General features: G+C 35.4%; 1 protein-coding gene across 1 annotated transcript; it reads right to left on the minus strand.

Moving 5' to 3' along the window:
* Positions 1-21,232: 21,232 nt before the first annotated feature.
* On the minus strand, positions 21,233-22,330 carry LOC148573694 (toll/interleukin-1 receptor-like protein). The gene is made up of 2 exons (XM_088504412.1): positions 21,843-22,330; positions 21,233-21,587 (listed from the first exon to the last, which is right to left on the minus strand). Exons 1-2 carry the CDS (start codon positions 22,328-22,330, stop codon positions 21,362-21,364), a joined length of 714 nt encoding a protein of 237 aa, XP_088360538.1. The 3' UTR covers positions 21,233-21,361.
* Positions 22,331-23,963: the final 1,633 nt, after the last annotated feature.

The raw sequence follows: 23,963 nt of genomic DNA on the forward strand, positions 1-23,963 counted from the left end.
TGTATGTATCCGGTGGTAATACTGGAAAATAGAGTGCTTTGGGCCACGGCCGAGACTCATAAAGTAGTTGTGTTCAAGAATCAACATAATGAACTAGGAGAATCAATAACACTATCTAAATTCTAAGTTCCTATAGATGCCAATCATTCTGAACTTCAAAGAATAAAGTGAGATGCCAAAATTGTTCAGAGGCAAAAAGCTACTAGTCCCGCTCATCTGATTGGAGCTAAGTTTCATTGATATTCTAGAATTTATAGTATATTCTCTTCTTTTTATCCTAATTGATTTTCAGTTACTTGGGGACAAGCAACAATTTAAGTTTGGTGTTGTGATGAGCGGATAATTTATACACTTTTTGGCATTACTTTTAAGTAGTTTTTAGTATAATTTAGTTAGTTTTTAATTAAAAATCACATTTCTGGACTTTACTATGAGTTTGTGTGTTTTTCTGTGATTTCAGGTAATTTCTGGCTGAAATTGAGGGACTTGAGCAAAAATCTGATTCAGAGGCTGAAGAAGGACTGCAGATGCTGTTGGATTTTGACCTCCTTGCACTCGAAGTGGATTTTCTGGAGCTACAGATACCCAATTGGCGTGCTCTTAATTGCGTTGGAAGGTAAACATGCAGGGCTTTCCAGCAATATGTAATAGTCCATACTTTGCCCGAGTTTAGAAACACAAACTGGCGTTCAACGCCAGCATTCTGCCCTATTCTAGCGTTAAACGCCAAAAACAAGTTACAAACTGGCGTTCAACTCCAAGGAAGACCTCTACACGTGAAAGCTTCAACGCTCAGCCCAAGCACACACCAAGTGGGCCCGGAAGTAGATTTTTACATCATTTACTTATTTCTATAACCCTAGTAACTAGTCTGATATAAATAGGACCTTTTACTATTGTATTAGACATCTTTGATCATCTTTGGATTATCTTTTGATCCTTTGATCACGTTTTGGAAGCTGGCCTCTCGGCCATGCCTGGACCTTCATCACTTATGTATTTTCAATGGTAGAGTTTCTACACACCATAGATTAAGGTGTGGAGCTCTGCTGTTTCTCGAGTATTAATGCAAAGTACTATTGTTTTTTCTATTCAACTCAAGCCTATTTCTTCTCTAAGATATTCATTCGTACACAAGAACATGATGAATGTGATGATTATGTGACGCTCATCACCATTCTCACTTATGAATGCGTGCCTGACAACCACTTCCGTTCTACATGAAGATGAGATAGAATGAGTATCTCTTAGGTATCTAATACAGGGGACCGAGTCCGAGATATTAGAGTCTTCGTGGTATAGGCTAGAATTATTGGCGGCCATTCCTGAGATCTGGAAAGTCTAAACTTTGTCTGTGGTGTTCCGAGTAGGATCTGGGAAGGGATGGCTGCGACGAGCTTCAAACTCGCGAGTGTTGGGCGTAGTGACAGACGCAAAAGGATCACTGGATCCTATTCCAACATGATCGAGAACCGACAGATGATTAGCCATGCAGTGACAGCGCATTTGGACCATTTTCACTGAGAGAACGGGATATAGCCATTGACAACGGTGATGCCCAACATACAGCTTGCCATGGAAAGAAGTAAGAAGGATTGAAGGAAGGCAATAGGAAAGTAGAGAATCAGAAGGAACAAAGCATCTCCATACGCTTATCTGAAACTCCTACCAACGAATTACATAAGTATCTCTATCCTATTTTATATTTTATTTATATTTTAATTATCAATTCACCATAACCATTTGAATCCGCCTGACTGAGATTTGCAAGATGACCATAGCTTGCTTCAAGCCGACAATCTCCGTGGGATCGAGCCTTACTCAGGTAAGGTTTATTACTTGGACGACCCAGTGCACTTGCTGGTTAGTTGTGCGAAGTTGTGACAAAGAACTAAGATTATGAACGATCACGATTTCGTGCACCAGGACTCACGTCCTCCTCTCTCTCTCCAGGTTCGGCCATGTTGATCATGGTTATGGCCTTGCACTCTCTCTTGGGATTTTCTTCTGTATTGCTTGGGAGAGTACTAGGAGGAGTTTCAGTAATCTTCTTACTCAGCTGACCCACCTGTGCCTCCAAACTTCTAATGGAGGACCTTGTTTCATTCATGAAACTTAGTGTGGTCTTAGATAGATCAGAGACCATGATTGCCAGGCTAGAATGGCTCTGTTCAGAGTTCTCTATCTGTTGCTGAGAAGATGATGGAAAAGGTTTGCTATTGCTAAACCTGTTTCTTCCACCATTGTTGTTGAAGCCTTGTTGAGGCTTCTGTTGGTCCTTCCATGAGAAATTTGGATGATTTCTCCATGAAGGATTATAGGTGTTTTCATAGGGTTCTCCCATGTAATTCACCTCTGCCATTGCAGGGTTCTCAGGATCATAAGCTTCTTCTTCAGAAGCTGCCTCTTTAGTACTGTTGGATGCAGCTTGCAATCCATTCAGACTCTGAGAAATCATATTGACTTGCTGAGTCAATATTTTGTTCTGAGCCAATATGGCATTCAGAGTATCAATTTCAAGAACTCCCTTCTTCTGAGGCATCCCATTGTTCACAGGATTCCTCTCAGAGGTGTACATGAACTAGTTATTTGCAACCATTTCAATGAGTTCCTGAGCTTCTGCAGGGGTTTTCAGATGAAGAGATCCTCCTGCAGAATGGTCCAATGACATTTTTGACAACTCAGACAGACCATCATAGAATATAGTTATGATGCTCCATTCTGGAAGCATGTCAGTAAGACACCTTTTGATCAGTTGCTTATATCTTTCCCAAGCTTCATAGAGGGATTCTCCTTCCTTCTGTCTGAAGGTTTGTATTTCCACTCTAAGCTTGCTCATCTTTTGAGGTGGAAAGAACTTGGCCAGGAAAGCACTGACCAACTTATCCCAAGAGTTCAGGCTATCCTTAGGTTGTGAATCCAACCATGTTCTAGCTTTGTCTCTTACAGCAAAAGGGAAAAGCATGAGCCTGTAGACCTCGGGATCAACTCCATTGGTCTTGACAGTGTCACAGACTTGCAAGAATTCAGCTAAAAACTGATGAGGATCTTCCATTGGAAGTCCATGAAACTTGCAGTTCTGCTGCATTAAAGAAACCAATTGAGGCTTAAGCTCAAAATTGTTTGCTCAAATTGCAGGAATTGAGATGCTTCTTCCATAAAAGTTAGAAGAGGGTGCAATAAAGTCACCAAGCATCTTCCTTGCATCTCCACCATTGTTCTTGGGTTTGGCCGTGTCTCCTTCTTTTTCGAAAGTTTCAGTTAGGTCCTCTCCAGAGAGTTGTGCTTTAGCTTCCCTTAGCTTCCTCTTTAGAGTCCTTTCAGGTTCAGGATCAGCTTCAACAAGAATGTTCTTATCCTTGTTCCTGGTCATATGAAAAAGAAGAGAACAGAGAAAATATGGAATCCTCTATGTCACAGTATAGAGATTCCTTTATGCGAGTAAAATAAGAGAAGAATAGAAGAAGGAGAAGAGAAAAATTCGAACACAGAGAAGAAGATTGGGTTCAAATTTTGAGTAGAAGAGGAGTGTTAGTAGATAAATAAATAACAGAAGGAGATAAGAGAGGGGAAAGAATTCGAAAATTAAATAAAATAAAAATATTTTTGTTTTTATTTTAAAATACAGTTATAATTCGAAAATTAAGAGAAGAAATAAAATTAAAATTAAAATTTGAAACAATTAGTTAATTAAAAAGAATTTTGACAAAAATGTTAATTATTTTCGAAAATGATGAGAGAGAGAAGTAGTTAGATGGTTTTGAAAAAGATAAGAATTTTAAAATCAAAACAAAAAGTTAAGTAGTTTATTGAAAAAGATTTGAAAATCAATTTTGAAAAGATAAGAAGTTAGAAAAGATTTTGAAATTGATTTTGAAAAGGATATGATTGAAATTTATTTTGAAAAAGATTTGAAAGAGAAATTTAAAAAGATTTGATTTTTTTGAAATTAAAGTTGATTACTTGACTAACAAGAAACTAAAAGATATGATTCTAAAATTTAAAGATTGAACCTTTCTTAATAGGCAAGTAATAACTTGAGATTTTTGAATCAATCATATAAATTGTTAGCATTGAATTCGAAAAAAATAAGAAAAAGATTTTGAAAATCATTTTGAAATTTTCGAAAATATTAAGAAGATAATTGAAAAAGATTTGATTTTTTTTGAAAAATTTTTGAAAAGATAAGATTTTTAATTTGAAAAATTGATTTGACTCATAACAAACAACTAAATTTTTAAAAATTTTTGAAAAAGTCAACTCAAATATTCGAATTTTATGAGAAGAATAAGGGAAAGATATTTTTTTTTATTTTTGAATTTTTAATGAAGAAAGAGAAAAACACAAAATTGACACAAAACATGAAAATTATGAATCAAAACACACAATGCATGCAAGAACACTTTGAATGTCAAGATGAACACCAAGAACACTTTGAATGTCAAGATGAACATCAAGAACTTATTTTTGAAAACTTTTAAGAAAAGACACACATGCAAGACACCAAACTTAGAAATTTTCAATGTTTAGACACTAACGATTCAAAAATGCACATGAAAAACAAGAAAAGACACAAAACAAGAAAAATTAAAGATCAAACAAAGAGAATCCTCAAGAACAACTTGAAGATCATAAAGAACACATGCATGAATTTTTTGAAAATTTTAAAAAAAATTAAAAAGATGCAATTGACACCAAACTTGAAAATTGACACTAGACTCAAACAAAAACACAAAATATTTTTGGTTTTTATGATTTTATTAAATTTTCTTTTAATTTTTCAAAAATTAATTGGAAAAAAAAAATAAGGATTTCAAAAAATTTTATGCAATGTTAGTCTAAAACTCCGGTCCAGGAATTAGGCATGGCTTACTAGCCAGCCAAGCCTTCAGTGAAAGCTTCGGTCCAAAACACTAGACATGGCCAATGGCCAGCCAAGCTTTAGCATAGAAATCAGGCATATACCAGCTGATTAGATGAGAGTCCAAGGACTCTTGCCATGATAAGTGGAAGTCTCAGTCCAAAAATTTAGACATGGCTTGATGATGAGCGGATAATTTATACGCTTTTTTTACAGAGTTTTCAGTATAATTTAATTAGTTTTTAGTATATTTTTATTAGTTTTTAATTAAAATTCACATTTCTGAACTTTACTATGAGTTTGTGTGCTTTTCTATGATTTCAGGTATTTTCTGGCTGAAATTGAGGGACTTGAGCAAAAATCAGATTCAGAGGTTGAAGAAGGACTGCAGATGCTGTTGGATTCTGACCTCTCTTCACTCAAAGTGGATTTTCTGGAGCTACATAACTCCAAATGGTGCGCTCTCAATTGCGTTGGAAATTAGACATCCAGGGCTTTCCAGCAATATATAATAGTCTATACTTTTTCTGAGTTCAGATGACGCAAACTAGCGTTCAACGCCAGTTCCATGTTGCATTCTGGAGTTAAACGCCAGAAACAGGTTGCAAAGTGGAGTTAAACGCCAGAAACAGGTTACAAACTGGCGTTCAACTCCAGGAGAAGCCTCTACACGTGTAAAGCTCAATGCTCAGCCCAAGCACACACCAAGTGGGTCCCGAAAGTGGATTTCTGCATCAATTACTCATTTCTGTAAACCCTAGTAACTAGTTTAGTATAAATAGGACTTTTTACTATTGTATTTACATCTTTGATCAGTTTTATGCTATCTTAGACCTTTATGGGGGCTGGCCATTCGGCCATGCTTGGACCTTCATCACTTATGTATTTTCAACGGTAGAGTTTCTACACACCATAGATTAAGGTGTGGAGCTCTGCTGTTCCTCATGAATTAATGCAAAGTACTATTGTTTTTCTATTCAATTCAAGCTTATTCCTATTCTAAGATGTTCATTCGCACCCAAGAACATGTTGAATGTGATGATTATGTGACGTTCATCATCATTTTCACTTACGAACGCGTGCCTGACAAACACTTCCGTGCTACATGCAAACAAGCTAGAATGAATATCTCTTAGATATCTAATACAGAGGACCGAGTCCGAGATATTAGAATCTTCGTGGTATAAGTTAGAACCCATGGACGGCCATTCCTGAGATCCGAAAAGTCTAAACCTTGTCTGTGGTATTCCGAGTAGGATTTGGGAAGGGATGGCTGTGACGAGCTTCAAACTCGCGAGTGCTGGGTGTAGTGACAGACGCAAAAGGATAGTAAATCCTATTCCAGTATGATCGAGAACCGACAGATGATTAGCCATGCAGTGACAGCGCATTGGACCATTTTCACAGAGAGGACGGGATGTAGCCATTGACAACGGTGATGCCCAACATACAGCTTGCCATAGAACGGAGTAGGAATGATTGGATGAAGACAGCAGGAAAGCAGAGGTTCAGAGGAACGAAAGCATCTCTATACGCTTATCTGAAATTCTCACCAATGAATTACATAAGTACCTCTATCTTTATTTTACGTTTTATTTATCTTTTTATTATCAATTCACCATAACCATTTGAATCCGCCTGACTGAGATTTACAAGGTGACCATAGCTTGCTTCAGGCCGACAATCTCCGTGGGATCGACCCTTACTCACGTAAGGTTTATTACTTGGACGACCCAGTGCACTTGCTGGTTAGTTGTGCGAAGTTGTGATAAAGAGTTGAGATTACAATTGTGCGTACCAAGTTGTTGGCGACATTGATGATCACAATTTCGTGCACCACTTGACAGCCAGCCAAGCTTCAACAAATCATGAAGAAACTCTAGAATTCATTCTTAAAAATTCTGAAGAACATAGAATAATTTATTATTTTCTTTTAAAATTTTTCGAAAATAAAAAGCTAAAAAAAATAAAATAAAATAAAATAACCTAATTTGAGCAACAAGATGAACCGTCAGTTGTCCAAACTCGAACAATCCCCGGCAACGGCGCCAAAAACTTGGTGCACGAAATCGTGATCGTTCAGTCCTTGGTAACGATGCTAAAAACTTAATACACATGTTTATAATCTTAGTTCTTCTTCACAACTTCGCACAACTAACCAGCAAGTGCACTGGGTCGTCCAAGTAATAAACCTTACGTGAGTAAGGGTCGATCCCACGGAGATTGTCGGTATGAAGCAAGCTATGGTCATCTTGTAAATCTCAGTCAGGCGGATTCAAATGGTTATGGTGAATTGATAATTAAAATATAAATAAAATGTAAAATAGGATAGAGATACTTATATAATTCATTGGTAAGAATTTCAGATAAGCGTATGGAGATGCTTTGTTCCTCCTGATTCTCTGCTTTCATATTGCCTTCATTCAATCCTTCTTACTCCTTTCCATGGCAAGCTGTATATTGGGCATCACCGTTGTCAATGGCTACTTCCCTTCCTCTCAGTGAAAATGGTCCAAAATGCACTGTCACCGCACGGCTAATCATCTGTCGGTTCTCGATCATGTTGGAATAGGATCCAGTGATCCTTTTGCGTCTGTCACTACGCCCAACACTCGCGAGTTTGAAGCTCGTCACAGCCATCCCTTCCCAGATCCTACTCGGAATACCACAGAGAAGGTTTAGACTTTCCAGATCTCAAGAATGGCCGCCAATAATTCTAGCCTATACCACGAAGACTCTGATCGTAAATCAGGAGGCTAAGAGATATGCATTCAAGCTTGTTTTCATGTAGAATGGAAGTGTTTGTCAGGCACGCGTTCATAAGTGAGAATGGTGATGAGCGTCACATAATCATCACGTTCATCATGTTCTTGTGTGTGAATGAATATCTTAGAGAAGAAATAGGCTTGAGTTGAATAGAAAAACAACAGTATTTTGCATTAATTCATGAGGAACAGCAGAGCTCCACACCTTAATCTATGGTGTGTAGAAACTCTACCGTTGAAAATACATAAGAACAAGGTCCAGGCATGGCCACATGGCCAGCCCCCTTAAACGTGATCTCAGAACGCACAATTCTTCAAAAGATTATCCAGAGATATAAAATAAATCACTAAAAGTAGTTTTTATACTAGACCAGTAACTAGGGTTACAGAAAATAAGTAAATGATGCAGAAATCCACTTTCGGGTCCACTTGGTGTGTGCTTGGGCTGAGCATTGAGCTTTCATGTGTAGAGACTTCTTTTAGAGTTAAACGCCAGGTTGTAACCTGTTTCTGGCGTTTAACTCTGATTTGCAACTTGTTTCTGGCGTTTAACGCCAGAATAGGGCAGAAAGCTGGCGTTAAATGCCAGTTTGCGTCATCTAAACTCGTGCAAAGAATAGACTATTATATATTGCTGGAAAGCCCTGGATGTCTACTTTCCAACGCAATTGAGAACGCGTCAGTTGGGTTTTTGTAGCTCCAGAAAATCCATTTCGAGTGCAGGGAGGTCAGAATCCCACAGCATATGCGGTCCTTCTTCAGCCTCTGAATCAGATTTTGGCTCAAGTCCCTCAATTTCAGCCAGAAAATACCTGAAATCACAGAAAAACACACAAACTCATAGTAAAGTCCAGAAATGTGATTTTTAATTAAAAACTAATAAAAATATAATAAAAACTAACTAAATCATACTAAAAACTATGTAAAAACAATGCCAAAAAGCGTATAAATTATCCGCTCATCATTATTCTAAAGCTTCGGTCCAAAAGAATTAGACATGTCCAGCCAAGCTTTAACATAACACATACAAGCATGTCCTTTCTACAGTGGAAAGTGGAAACCTCAGTCCAAAAGAATAGACATGGCTTAACAGCGAGCCAGGTTTCAACATAACATTGTGAAGCTCTGAGGGGGAATTCATTCTTAAAAATTTTGATGAATTTTTAGAAAACAAATATTTTTTTTGAATGATTTTTTTTTTTGAAATTAAAAATAAAAAGCTTAAACATAAAATAAAATTATCCAATCTAAGCAACAAGATGAACCGTCAGTTGTTCAAACTCGAACAATCCCCGGCAACGGCGCCAAAAACTTAGTGCACGAAATTATGATCACACTTTTCACAACTCCGCACAACTAACCAGCAAGTGCACTGGGTCGTCCAAGTAATACCTTACGTGAGTAAGGGTCGATCCCATGGAGATTGTCGGCTTGAAGCAAGCTATGGTCATCTTGTAAATCTTAGTCAGGCGGATTCAAATGGTTATTAGGTTTTGATAATTAAAAGATAAATAAAACATAAAATAAAATAAAGATACTTATGTAATTCATTGGTGAGAATTTCAAATAAGCGTTTGGAGATGCTTTGTTGCTTCTGAACCTCTGCTTTCCTATTGTCTTCATCCAATCATGCGTGCTCCCTTCCATGGCAAGCTGTATAATCCTCTCGGATGAAAAATACCAGGTACGATCTCTGCACGGCTAATCAACTGTCAGATTTCTCGTCTCGGATGAAAAATACCAGGTACAGCTACCGCACGGCTAATCATCTGTCGGTTCTCACTAGCGTCGGAATAGGATCTCTCTATCCTTTTGCACACTGTTACTGCGCCCAACATTCATAAGTTTGAAGCTCGTCACAGTCATCCCTTCCCAGATCCTACTCGAAATACCACAGACAAAGTTTATACTTTTCGGATCTCAGGAATGCTGCCAATTGGTTCTAGCCTATACCACGAAGGTACTAATCTCACGGACTCGGTCCGTAGATTAGAGACCTAAGAGAATATACTCCGGCTGTCGTCCAATGACTACGTTGAACATCATGTAGACCGCTTGTGGTTGTCAGGCACGCGGGTCTTGGCTAAGCGAGTAACGAAGATAGTGGGTGATTGTCACGGGTCACCCCTTCATTCTGACTTAACTGAATTAAGTACGAGAGTATATCTTGGAGAAGAAGTAAGCGTGAATTGAAAGAGAAACAATAGTACTTGAATTAATTCATGAAGAACAGCAGAGCTCCGCACCTTAATCTATGAGGTGTAGAAACTCCATCGTGGAAAATACATAAGAGAAAAAGTTCAAGGCATGGCCGTGTGGCCAGCCTCCAAACGTGAATAATGGCATAAGCTCCCTAATACAATAGTAAAAAGTGCTATTTATACTAAACTAGTTACTAGGGTTTATAGAAATTAAGTAACTAAGTGCAGATAGTGCAGAAATCCACTTTCGGGTTCCACTTGGTGTGTGCTTGGGCTGAGCATTGAAGCTTTCACGTGCATAGGCCATTCTTGGAGTTAAACGCCAGCTTGGGTGCCAGTTTGGTCGTTTAACTCCAGTTTTGGTGCCAATTCTGGCGTTTTACGCCAGAAAAGGGTCTCTGGCTGGCATTTGAACGCCAGTTTGGGCCATCAAATCTCGAGCAAAGTATGGACTATTATATATTGCTGGAAAGCCCAAGATGTCTACTTTCCAATGCAATTGAGAGAGCACCAATTGGGTATCTCTAGGTCCAAAAAATCTACATCGAGTGCAGGAGGGTCAGAATCCAACAGCATCTGCAGTCCTTTCTCAGCCTCTGAATCAGACTTTTGCTCAGGTCCCTCAATTTCAGCCAGAAAATACCTGAAATTACAGAAAAATACTCAAACTCATAGTAAAGTCCAGAAATGTGATTTTTGCATAAAAACTAATAAAAATATAATAAAAAGTAACTAAAACATACTAAAAACTTTGTAAAAATAATGCCAAAAAGGGTATAAATTATCCGCTCATCAATTATTATGATAGTTGTTGTTTAGTTTTCTTATGTTTTAGAGTTATTTTATGAGTCCTTTATGTTTATGTTTAAATTTGAGAAAGAAAATGTCTTTGTTTAAGTCCTCATTTACATCAATAAAAGTAGTTTGTTCTTATAGAATCAATGATGAGTTGTTGCAAAAACAAGAGAAAGAGACTAAGACCCAAGTGAGAAAATTCAAGATTAAGAGATGAGGAACAAGTATGGAGTCATGATTGAACACCTAGAAGTAAATAAACCACAATGAACAATTAGACGTAGAGGATATAACAAGTAGATGCTAAGGATGACCCTTGAATATCCATAGAACCAAGAAGTAGTAAGCAAAAGACCCAAGGCTTTGAGCATCAACTACTAGGATAAAAGAAAGAAATAAATAGCTCAAAGAGCTAAGATCCTAGTAGATGCTTGTGGTGAAGATGTGTCAAGAAGAGAGACCTGGACAAGTAAATTCTTAGGGGTGTTTCAACACCTAGTACCCTAATACCAACTGGTTTGGGAGTGCTAATTGAAAGCTCAATCTAAAGGGTCGTCTTGAGACAAAACACTTAGGGTCGTGGTCAATCAAATAATAACAAAAGAGAAGTGAAAAGAAAAGAACAAGTCTTACTACTTCAAGGTGACAATCAATAGAGTATCGAGTCTCAACCTGGAACACATGGTGGCAAGCCATGGTACTTTACCCAGAGAAACTTGTGTCTCAGATAGTTGAATGCATAAGCCAATAATTATTCATAATCATTTATAATTAGCACATAATCATATCATTATTCATCATAGCACCACATGCACTTCAAATATTCATGTTTCCTTGTATAATTCATCCACTTTCCAACCTTACTTCACCTCCAAGTTACCTCCAATTCCTAACTCCATCTTATTACTAGAGTTACTACTAAGATTTGGGGCTAAAAAAATGAAAATAGAGGTTTAGAAGTTTGAAATTTGACTTAAAAACACAAAATCCATTTTTGCTGAAACAGGGGCCACGCGAACGCGTGGGCGTACGAAAATCCTTGTTCGCGTATGCGAGAATCCCAACCTGAAAGGGTTGGTCGTGTCGCGTGCAGGTGGTCGCGTTGCGTGCGGGTGGTCGCGTACGCAACCTGATGACTTGCATTATCTACCTCTTTCTCTCATCTAAAAGGGCCATAAAAAGAGTGGAATCTCATTCAACTAGTGCAATTTCATGAACTAAATGGTGAATATTATAGTACATTGCTTTGAAATGAGTTTTGTTGAATTTTAGGTGAAAAGAGTAACAAAAGAAGGAGGAAACAAGAAAAAGAAGCTGGGCGTTTGAGCTGGGTGTGCCAATCGGTGCAAATGCCCACAATTTGGATGGGCGTGACACGCCAGCTAAGGGGTGTGGCACGCCAGTTAACAACTCCAGAGAAGCAAAGTGAAAGAATTACAACGGGCGTGCCACTTGAGATCGAAGGCATGGCACGCCAGTTGACAAGTCCAGAAGAGAACCCATAGAGCTTTACTATGGGCGTGGCACGCTAAGGCCAGGCGTGGCACGCCAACTACACTTTCTAGAGAGCACTTTTAAAGACCACAAGGGGGCGTAGCACCCCAGGCTGGGTGTGGCATGCCAACTCCATTATAAACAATGAGCGTGCCACTTGGGCTCGAAGGCGTGGCACGCTAGTTCATTGTTCCAGAGAAGGGAGTTGGAGGTTCAACACTAGGCGTGCCACTTGGGCTCAAAGGCGTGGCACGCCAACCTTGCTCGTATCTGGGGCGTGCCACTTGAGTTCTAGGCGTGGCACGCCAAGCTTGAAGAGTTCAAATACCAACACTTGGCGTGCCACTTAAGATCGAAGGCGTGGCACGCCAGTTCATTGATCCAGAAAGGGAGGATACAACTCTAACACTAGGCGTGCCACTTGAGCTCGAAGGTGTGGCACGCCAGTACAAGCTTACAAGGAAGAAGAAGACTGGGCGTGCCACTTAGGACTTTAGGCATGGCACACCAAGACAAGATAACATTGGGCGTGCCACTTGAATGCTAGGCGTGGCACGCCAATTACTAACCAAGAGGGACTTATTCATGCATCATCAAGGGCATGGCACGCCAGCTACTGGGCTTGGCATGCCAGTATTATCTTCCAGAGAAAAAAAAGAGGTCTCCATCAAGGGCGTTGAACGCCAGCAACTGGGCGTGGCACGCCAGCTACTGGGCGTGGCATGCCATTATTACTTTCCAGAGAAGAAAGATGAAGTGTTTACTATGGGCGTGGCACGCCAGACATGGGCACGCCGCGCCAGTTCAAGATTCCAGAGAGGAAGAGGGAAGGAAAGACCCTGGGCGTGCCACTTGGAAGCCAGGCGTGGCGCGCCAAGCCAAGCTGAGGAGCTAGGCGTGGCACGCCACTCAAACAACAGTCACATGCCAGGCACATGGTTCATTTCTATTAGTTTTTCTTTTTCTTTTCAATTGTAATTTTCTTTTCTCTTTTGTACTTTTTAATTCTGGTGATAGGAGTAGTATATATATCCCCTGAGAGTACTGAAAATGGAATTGGCTGGTTAGTTTTGGGGTCGATTGGTTAAGTTTTAGTTTTTACTGTACTTCATCTCTTCTGTCTCTTATACTTTTCTCTAAGCTATGAGTAGCTAAACTCCTTCTCATTGGGAGAAGGAGCTCTGTTGTACTTGATGGATTAATGATAGTGAATTTCTTCTTCTCTTTATCTTCTCTTTGATTTGCTAGAAGGAATTTCGTTCTTCATGCTTAGTGTTCAATCATCTTGGGAAAGAGGTTGAATGCAAAATGGGTTTCATGGGAACCTTGGAAAAGAAAACATGAAACCATGCTTGAAATCTCTTCTCACACTTGAGTAGATCTAGGTTTTGGGATTGGATATGGTGACATAAAATTCACCCATTATTTGATTCTATGAGGATGTGTGGTATAATCAGGGACCAAGCTTATCTCTCTTCATGAGCAATTAGACCAAGGGATTGGCTGATTATCAAGATTTGAGAGATTGAATCACCAAGGGATTGGGGTTCAATCAATCATGATTGCCAAGAGGTCAATGAGTTGCATGATTGAAGAAGGGATGATCTAGATCTAATCCAAAGAGAGCAACATCTCCTAATCCCAATGAATTTCTCCTATCCTTATCTTTCCTATTCTTTATAGATTTCCTTTAACTTCTACCATTACCCATTTCCCATTTATTATTCAATCAATTATGTTTCATCACTTTACATTCTTGTCATTTACCTTTCTACACTTTATTGCTCTCCTTTACTTTTAAGTCATTTACATTTCTGTTAATTTAGAATTCTACACTCAACACTCTCTATTGCTTAGCTTGACTAATTCACCCATTAATTAAAGGTGCTCAATCTACCAATCTCTGTAGAATTCGACCCAACTCCTAGAGGGTTATTACTTGACGATACTTTGGTGCGCTTGCCAAGGAACAGATTCATTATATAGTAAGTGAATTCGGGTCATCACAACCCCTTAAAAATTAGTGTTCGCGTACGCAAACACACTACTCGCATACGCAATCTGCCAAACCAAAGAGTTTGGTCGCGTCACGTCCAGTGGTTGCACAAACAAGCTGTGCAGAATCAGCAAAATGCTGAATGGTGCAAAATTTTCAATTTTACCCTCCAAACTTCCGACGCGCATAACTTTTTTGTTTTAAAACATTTTTTATTCGTTCTTTAAATGGTGTAAACTTCACGGACCCAATTTTCCTATTAAGCAAATTTGAAACAATTTGAGGGTCTGGAAGCCGAGTTATGGCTCGTAAAAATTCGGCCAAAAATCCATTTTTCACAAACAAACTCAAACCTCAATTTTCATCAAAACAAAACTTACTCCCAACCTTCTATACACATATATTCAGCACCCCAACACCAATTACCACATTATTTCCATTACATATTACCATATACAACCATTCCTCAACTTTAATCAATCGTATGCACAAATTTCCCAATAATGTTAACAAAATCATTAATATACCACCATCCATTCCTATTTACTCATATCATCATCATCATCAACTTATCACCTAACAACCTAGCATCATCATAAATAATAATCATGCAGCAAACACTCAATTTCATATCACATTCATCATCAAGGCGCTATGCATTAAACATACTCATTCATTCCAACCTATCCTATAGTCATCTAGTCTAAGTTTTCACAGAACATTATATATTAGATACGTGAAACCTAAACCATACCTTAGCCGATTTCTACGTATAACCCAAGACACCACCAAGGCACCAAACACAACCCTCAAAGGTTCAAAATCTCCAAGGCAAAGTCTCCCAAATTCCACTAAGCCTCCAATGTATTTAATCAAGCTCCAATATACACATATACAAACCTAATTCACATATATCACACATACACACCCAAATTCAATATCCAAACTCACATAAGCTAGAATTTGCAAAATTTTGAGATTTCTCACCTTATATATGTCTTGATTGAACAAAGACCCACAAGTTCCTCAAGCTAGTTTGAGCTTAAACATCAAGACATCAAATTTTAATAACCAAAACCCCAAAATGTCAAAAATCCAAAAGAATGAGAGGCTGAGATGGGAATCAAGGTTTCTTACCAAAATTGGTTACCGGGCTTTATAGAGCTCGACGCACTAGATGCGTGGCCACAAACGGTGCGGCGATTGGAGCTCGGAGCGAGAAGTTGTGGTGGTTTGAATTTAGAACAAGGGTTTGGGAAAGGGTTATGTTCTTCCTCCTCCAAATGGTTGTGCAGCGTGAAATGGAAAGAAAAGAGGAAGGGGCTGGGTTCTTTAAGTGTTTGTTTGGGTTGGATTGGCCCGGTTCGATCGGTTTGGTCCGTTCGGCCTAATTTTGGGCCAAATTCTTTGAAATTAGTGTCAAAATTTTATTTTAATGAGATCTTTCCTATTTTAATATAAAATTCACATTTCTAATTTTTTTTATTAAAATTTAATTTATTGACTAATTATTCGCTAATTTTACGGGGTTTACAAGCGTAATGGTAACGTTGGACTTTATCTACAAGTTCTTCGCGTAATCCAAACAAAAAAGTTCTATAAGAATCTCAAGACTCCTTTTAATATTAGCCTTATCCAGCAAATATAGAAATTCCTTGTGGTACTCCATCACTGATTGTGAACCTTGTTGTAACTTATAAAATTTTTCAAAAAATTCATTGTGGTATGATGATGGCACAACCCGATTCTTCATGTGGTATGATAATGGCACAAACTAGTTCCTCATGATTTTCTTCATCTTCTCTCAGCTACAAATTGAGCTTTTTCCATACCATCTTCTAGATTTTCCTAATTCACTCCACCATATATGGGCATCATCAAAAAAATTGCCTTGTACCAGTCGAACCTTCTTTTTCTCTGAAAGGATACAATTTGCAAAAATCGACTCTACCTTCCTTTTCCATCTGAAATAAGCTTCAGGATCATTCCTTCCGTTAAATGCAGGGATTTGTAACCAAAAACCATTTTTCGCATATGAAATTTCTTCATCATCACTATCGTAATACTCAATCATTTTTTTGCGACTCTTTTTTTTTTTTGCAGACATTGACTTTAATTGCAGAAATAAAATTAAATAAGAATTTTTATTTACTTATTTTTTATTTTTGTGAACTCTAAAGTAAATTTGCTAAAATTAAAGAGAAAAAAACAAAGAGACTAAATAAAACCCATAGAACATGTAGATAAATAAGAATTTATCTATAACATGAACCGATACCATATGATAAGGGAGTTATTGGGGGTTTAGGGAATTTAATAAAGACGAAGCATTAAAGTCTCAAGGGAAGGGTTGGAACGGGATAAGAAAAAGAATGACACAAAAAAAGGAGATTTATTGGCATAAAGAGACACATCTCAAAAGGCACAGCGGAAACATAAAGTATAGATAAGGTTTTTCTTATTAGACCTCTAAGATACCTGTTCTCAGCAACGTAGGTCATCGGAAGAGATTCTCTACTAGATCTTTAAAAAACCTGTTCTTGACAACCTATATCAGAGGGATAAAAATTGAAAGAAATTAACACACAACATTACCTTAGTGTTGGATTCTTCAATCTTCTTTATACAACAAGCTAAGCAAATCACTTACCTCACTTAATCACACAAAACAAAAGTGCATAAAGCAACTGAAAATTTTATTAATCAAAATTTTGTAAATTATCTAACCAAAGATGTTTAAATAGGCCCCTTACAAACTAGCTAAATTTTAAATTTCGTTAAAATAACATAACCAATTTAAATCAGATTTGATCTTATTAGATTAGATCATATTTGATTTAAATTTTAAAATCCTAAAAATATGATAACTAATTTAATTAAATCAGATTTGATCTTATTAGATTATTTAGATTTGATTTAAATTTAAAATTCGTAAAAATACTATTAAGCAAATCAGATCCTTCTAACAAACTCTAATAACAAAATAAACTAAAATAAAGGCCTAAAAATTTGAAAATTAATAATAAATTATATCTCCTACTGAATTTGAAAAGTATTATTAGACTTCTTGCTGTCCTGATTTATTTTAATGGGTTTTATGTGTTGTCCTCGTTTAAACACAACTGTTTTTAGGACGAACTCTTGGTCTCCTTGATGTTCAAGACTGACATGGTATAATTCTTCAGATATTTAGATCCTTGAATATGATAAAATTACCATTTTACTCTTTCTCTCTAAAATGAGAAAAATGTGCTGAACACGTATCAATTATATTTACAATGATTATGCAAAGCATAAATGTTAGACAGCATAGTTAACAATCTTCTCTGGCTGCAATTAGCCAGTAAACTATTTTCATGCAGTTTGCAGGACCCAATGAATGCTCCTAACATGTTTGGTTGAGTTTGAATTGGAATATTTCGAGAATTCAAAGGCTTCATTTATAGAACCATTTCTCTCAAGGAGATTAACAAGGCAAGTATAGTGATCTAAATCAGGATTAATGTGATACACATCTATCATTAATTTTGCTTTCACGAATCCGCAATGCACACAAGTCAAGCACAGAGAACACCAAGAAAAGAAATCCGGTCCGGTTTTATGAAATTGGAAATGCATGACACACAAAAAGTTATGTTTTGGTACATTACTGGGTTCGAATCAGGGAGTTTGGGGGGAGGGGGAAGGGTTCTAAACATAGAGATACATGAAACTGATAAATAAATTGATTATTTTCCAACAGACAATGCAATTCCAATTATTGCTTCAACATCCGTGAATTCGAGAGAGAAGTCAAGCACTGATCCTCTTCTATTTGACTGCTGACATATCAATGGACTCATATTAAGCATTCCTGAACCTTGTCAGCAATTCTTTCGATAAGGTCATATTCGTCCCTGCAGAAGCACAAGCTCTCAATTTTCAATTCATTCATTTAAGGATACAAGGTTGCACTAATAAATACTCTATCCGATTTAGAATTGAAATACCTATTATGTTAATATTTTTATTACATCTATCTATCTATTTTTATTATATAAAAATTGATATTAATTTTTTTAATATTGAATTAAGTCATATTTTTTTTTCTAATAATATCATGTTAACAATTTTAATTATTTGACAAAATTTAAAAATTAAATAATTAAATTTTAATAATATATTTTAAAAAAATAAAAGTATAAGTTATTTTGTAAAACAGTATAAGAGTGACAACCAATTAATATTATAACCCCTAATAATTAATTTATTTATTACATATTATTCAATAAAAATATAAATCACTAACTAAATACAATAAGCATCTACATTAAAAGTGTCATAATAATAATATTAATCATAAAAAAATGTAAGTTATAGATATTCAAATTCTATGCTCTCTAATCGGGAATGAATTCTCTCAATTATTAAAAAAAATTCTCAATGTAAAGTGTAATCTCTAATTCTTCATTGTTCTCTCTCTCATATTTATTCTTAGTCCCACTTATAAAATTAATGGTGAGAGATCACGCTTTATTCTTTCGATTGTTAAAAAAAAATTGAGAGGATCCATTTTCCTCTCTAACCTACTTTTGCATCATACATATGACACTTATCACTATTATTTTATTTCACAAACTCTCACACTAATGGTAGAAGATTCTTCCAAATAATCTCAAATTTGTCACAACAAAATATCCTTATTAAGTATATTCAAATATACCATAATTATATATTTGATTTATAATTTTATATTATATTATTTATGTCCTCATCCTCAATCAATTATCATTAACTCTATTTTTTTAAAATTATTTATGAATTATAGAACATCTCAAAATTATACAATGGAAGACCATTTTTTAGACAATATCGCTAAACAAATAGATAATTGGTTCATCAAAGTCCGCATGATACGTCTATGAAAAACATTTATTTACACTAACAAATGAAAAGAGTCTATTTATTTAGAAATGATTATATTAAACAGTAAGGACAAAACAAAAATACTTATTATTTTTGAAATGATTATTATATTTTTAAAATAAATTTAGAAGGAAAAAACACTCTTATTACTTTTACTATTTAAACTTTTTTCATTATTAATATTTTATATATAATTATATTTTAAGATCTTTATAATAATTATATTTATTTCAATATACTATTGGTTGTTGCTTTTATAATAACAAAAAATTAAACGTTAATAATTTTATTTACTAAGTTTTAACTATGATTTACTAACAAAGTAAGAAACAATTCTTTGTGTAATGGTGAGAAAAAATATAATGAATAAATTTAAACATTTGATACAAATACCACATAAAACAATTACGTCTATCAACTAAAATAAATATGAAAATAAAAACAACAATTAAAGATATAACTTTATACAATTCTAACGAAAAAACTTTTGTACTACAAAATATTTTAAATAAAAAATATATCAAATTTAATATTAATTTATATATATTTTAATTAATTTTTAAATAATATTTAGCGCATCGTGCGAGTGTCACTCTAGTTTATAAATCAAAATTTAATTTGTATATAGATCTTTTAGTAGACTATACATCAATGGTGTAAGGTTCAATTAGTTTATAAATTCCTGTAGATCTAATAAATTTTTTATTTATAAATTTAAAAAAATTATTTTGATATAGTTATAGTATAAACAGTCATATAATCACACTCATTTTTTTTAATAACTATTTATGTAGTCAATAAAAATAATAATTTTTTTATGATGTAACATTACATGATTATAGCACATATAAAATTATTTTATACTGAAGAGTGCATTAAAATTAAATTCTATAAAAAATAAAGATTTTGAAATTGGTTAGTTGCATTGGTTTTTTAGTTTCTTTATATTAACTATAAAACTGATGATAGCTTAAAAAGCTTTCAATTAAACAGATAACGTTTGTAGTAAATAAAATATGGTTAGAATATTTAACCCTCAATATAATTGAAACCTAAAATCCAATATATATTCTATTTTTTAAAATGAGAATAATTAATATTTATATAAATTTAATTTTAAAAATTATCTAATAATTCAACTACAAATATTTAAATGATGGATACTGAATTAAACTATGTTATACTGCCACACACAAAAAGTTAATCAATAATTAATCATGGTATAAAGGTGCATATTTGAAATATAATTTATAAAGAAATGATTATATTGTTATAAAAAAAACTGATTATTCTATTATATGTTTAATTATTTCAATATTTAATTATTTTATTAAAAATATGTAAAAATGAAGATTATTGATTCCGTGAGCCTGTTAATTAGTTAATAAAAAATTTAAGATAAAACATGATATAAAACTTAGGTGAAAATAGTAGTTGGAAGGATGCAAGGCTTACAACTTCAAAAGGATTGGATCAAACTCCTGGACTCGAGACAAAGCTTTCCTCCACCTCTGCACCTTCTCAGGGTACCTTTTTTCATGCTTCGCCATTGCTTCGCCGAAACTACCTTCCTGATTCCATACATTATCCGGGTTAACGTTGTAATAGATTGGGTAAACATGGTAATTTTTCACCTTTGTTAAATCAAGGATAATAGCAAGTTCTTCAAGTGTCCATGTGGAATATGCATAGTTTTCGGAGAATACTATAACTGCAACTCTTGATTCTTTAATTGCCATCGCAAGAGAGCTTGAAATCTCTTCCCCATACTTCATGGCATCATCATCCATGAAGGTCTTGAACCCTTTCTTGCACAAATCGTTATAGAGATGACCTGTGAAGGTGAACCGAGTGTCCATGCCCCGAAAACTCAGGAATACATCATAGCGGGCCAAGGATTTGTTCACCAACTCCACAATCTTTTGTATAGTTTGATATTCATATGCTACCCTGAGAAGCATAATCGGATTTATTTGTGCTGCTTGAATTTTCCACTTTTTAATTAAAGGATTTAATTAAGCAAGAGTAAAATTGTTTAAGAAATACATATATACCCGGATTTGAATGTCCATCCTTTCAAGTTGGCGACTTCAAACAAAGCTGACCTGATGAACTGCTGGACGTAATCCTTTCCGTATTTGTTTTCATGCGTCTCCATGGCTAATTCATAAGAAGATGTCTGGTGCCTTACATGTGATGGCTCCAATTTGTAAAAGACCGGGAAAACCTGTTGGTTCTTCAACTTCTTGCACTCAACGATCTTGGAAAGTTCATGTAGACACCCCTCGTCACGTGCATAGCTTTCAGAGAAGACAATGATTGAAACCTTTGCCCTTTCAATTGCCTAGATGTAATTGGTGGGTGGAAGTTTAAGGTCGCCGCTCTTCAACCTGTCATACCTGAAGAAAGTGTTGAATCTCTGCTGGCGCAAAGCATTATAGAGAAAACCTGTGAAGGAGTAACAGGACTGATCTTCCCCGCAGAAACTGATAAAAACATCGTATTTGAAGGTGCAATGCTCGTTGATCCAGTCAATAAGCATTTGCATCGATTCATACTCGTAGTCGGGCCTACAAATTAAATTAAAACGTAAAATGAAAGACTCAAGGATATATCATGCCATGTTTTTAACAAGCTAATAACTCTAGATGTTTTCATGTAAACTGATAGTGGAAGGTATAAGATGATTAATTTGACTGAATTATCGTCTAATAGTTTTTTACTATCAACTTTATACGAAGAGAAGTGCATTTGAATTTCTACTTTCTAACGAGTTATTTTTCATAAGTTATTTCTTGGTAATAAGATCAGCATCAAGAACGTACCTGTTTCTTCGGACAATAACTCCTGAGAGACTGGAGATTAGACGCAAAGCTAACCTCCAACCCTTCACCCGCTCATCAGAGTCCTTTTCCAGTCTCTTAGCTATGGCTTTCTCGTAACTATTCTTCTGATACCGTACGTCCGAAGGTTCGACATCGCAAAAGATGGGGCAAACCACAAGCTTTTCGGACTTCATAGAGTCACAAATCTTGACAACTTCATCGAGACGTGCCACAGAGAAAGGATATCTCTCAGAGAGGAAAACAACTGCAACCTTTACTTTTTCAATGATTTCTAAGCGAGAGCGTTGAAAATCTTCGGGGTCTCTTGCCCATTTCCTGCCGTTGTCAGAGGGGAAGATGTCCAGCCCATGCCGGCGCAGCACATCAATGATATTGCGTATAAAGGAGAGGCCCCTTCTGTCATCCTCTGCCATACTGAGGAAAACGCTGTTACTGAACTTGCCATCATCTGCTTCTACATTCGCCATACTAGGGATCGGAGCTAGTGATGATGAGGAAAATGACTGTCACTTATGTGTGGTAATTAAGGTTTTGATGGCCACATTTATGGCCACATTCGTCAACGGTAGGTGAGCTTGCAAGTCTTCTAAAATGGCATTAATTTATGGCCTTATCTTTAATTATGAAGAAATTAAAATGTCTTGAGATTCTCCACCTCTTTATTTACAATATATAATCCCACTTAAACTCAAATTTTAAATTTTACAGGAATATAAATTTTTTAAAATTACAGTCCACTTTATTCTGATAATATAGATTATATATGTCCCAAAAGATTTATTAAATCAAACTATTTAAAAAAAATCGTAAATTGACAAAAGTCTCTGACTAAGAAAATTAAGGTATCTGTAGATAAAAAATCAAATAATAAGATTTTTAGTTATTATTTTTATATGAAAAAGTCTAATTTTTTATTAATAATTAATTTCAACATTCGTTATCTAAAATTTAAAACAATTTAATATGTATACGTTTACATTTAATTAGGTGTTAACTGTTAAGTCTGTTGCACAAATAGAAATAATTAATTTTTATACTTGCTATTTAAAAATAATATTTTTTTCTCTCTATGTATATAAAAATATAATTAAATATTAGTATTAAAAAAATTATACTTGTTACGATGGGTAACCGGAGATTAGTGGGCTGGACTCGTTAGGTTGGCCCAATCTTCTGAGGAAGGAAGCCTCCGAGCGGGTTGGCATCTTTGGGCCTCCGTCCGACTTGTATGCGTGAGAAATGGGGGGTGGTACCTACAAAGATGCTCCGATGCCAAAGTCAGCAAGGGTGTAAGCAGGTCTAAAGTGTATTAGGACTTAGTGATACCTGAGGGGTGTCAGTATATTTATATTGGTGAACCAATAATCACCGTTGGTGTAATTCCACCTTTTAAGGGGGAATAACCGTCGCTTTATCTTAAGAAAGTTGGGATATGGCTCCTGGAAGTGGGTTGAGAGATTTTAGGGGCAGTTACTTATTTGAATGAGTGTTATCTGCCAGCTAATCTTCGTTCCCAATTTCTTTAGAGCAAGTCGTAGTAAGAACCGACTTCTTGAGAGAAGGTTGGTGTAAAATGAGAGCCAATCCTTTGGATTGGGCCTCTCATTTGAACTTGGGCCTTAGCGTTGGGTCAGGGTATGGACAATACTGATAGTTATAAAATTAACTCAAAATTAATTTTTTTAAAACAATTGAATCTTGATTCTCACTTTTAATTATAATATTAGTATTCTCTCCAAATTATATGTAATAAATATTTGAAAGGAGAGAAATAAAAATATAGATTAGAATGATAAGCGGTGAAAATTTAAAACTAAATAAGAAATTAAAAAAATTATGTATATAATAACAATAATAATAATATTTTTATTTAAATTATATTATTTTGTTAATTTTATTTTCTATAGAAGAGAAAGATAAAAAAAAATAGAGAATGAGAGAAAAGAGAGAGAAAGATAAAGATAAAGAATGAGAGTGAGAGTGAGAGTTTGTTAATTTTGAAAGAAAAAAAATATTTTAATTGTAAAAAGAATATCAGATGACATATTTTGATTTGTCAAATTACTAATATAAAATATAAATTATATATGAGTAAAAATA

Source organism: Arachis ipaensis, chromosome B2 (genome assembly GCF_059453495.1).
Source record: "Arachis ipaensis isolate K30076 ecotype BB chromosome B2, ASM5945349v1, whole genome shotgun sequence".
NCBI lineage: Eukaryota > Viridiplantae > Streptophyta > Magnoliopsida > Fabales > Fabaceae > Arachis > Arachis ipaensis.

Coding starts and splice junctions, on each gene's coding strand:
- LOC148573694 (XM_088504412.1), bottom strand. CDS start 22,330: ATGGCGAATGTAGAAGCAGATGATGGCAAGTTCAGTAACAGCGTTTTC. Junction 21,588..21,842: donor GTTATTGTCCGAAGAAACAG/GTACGTTCTTGA, acceptor TTTAATTTGTAG/GCCCGACTACGAGTATGAAT.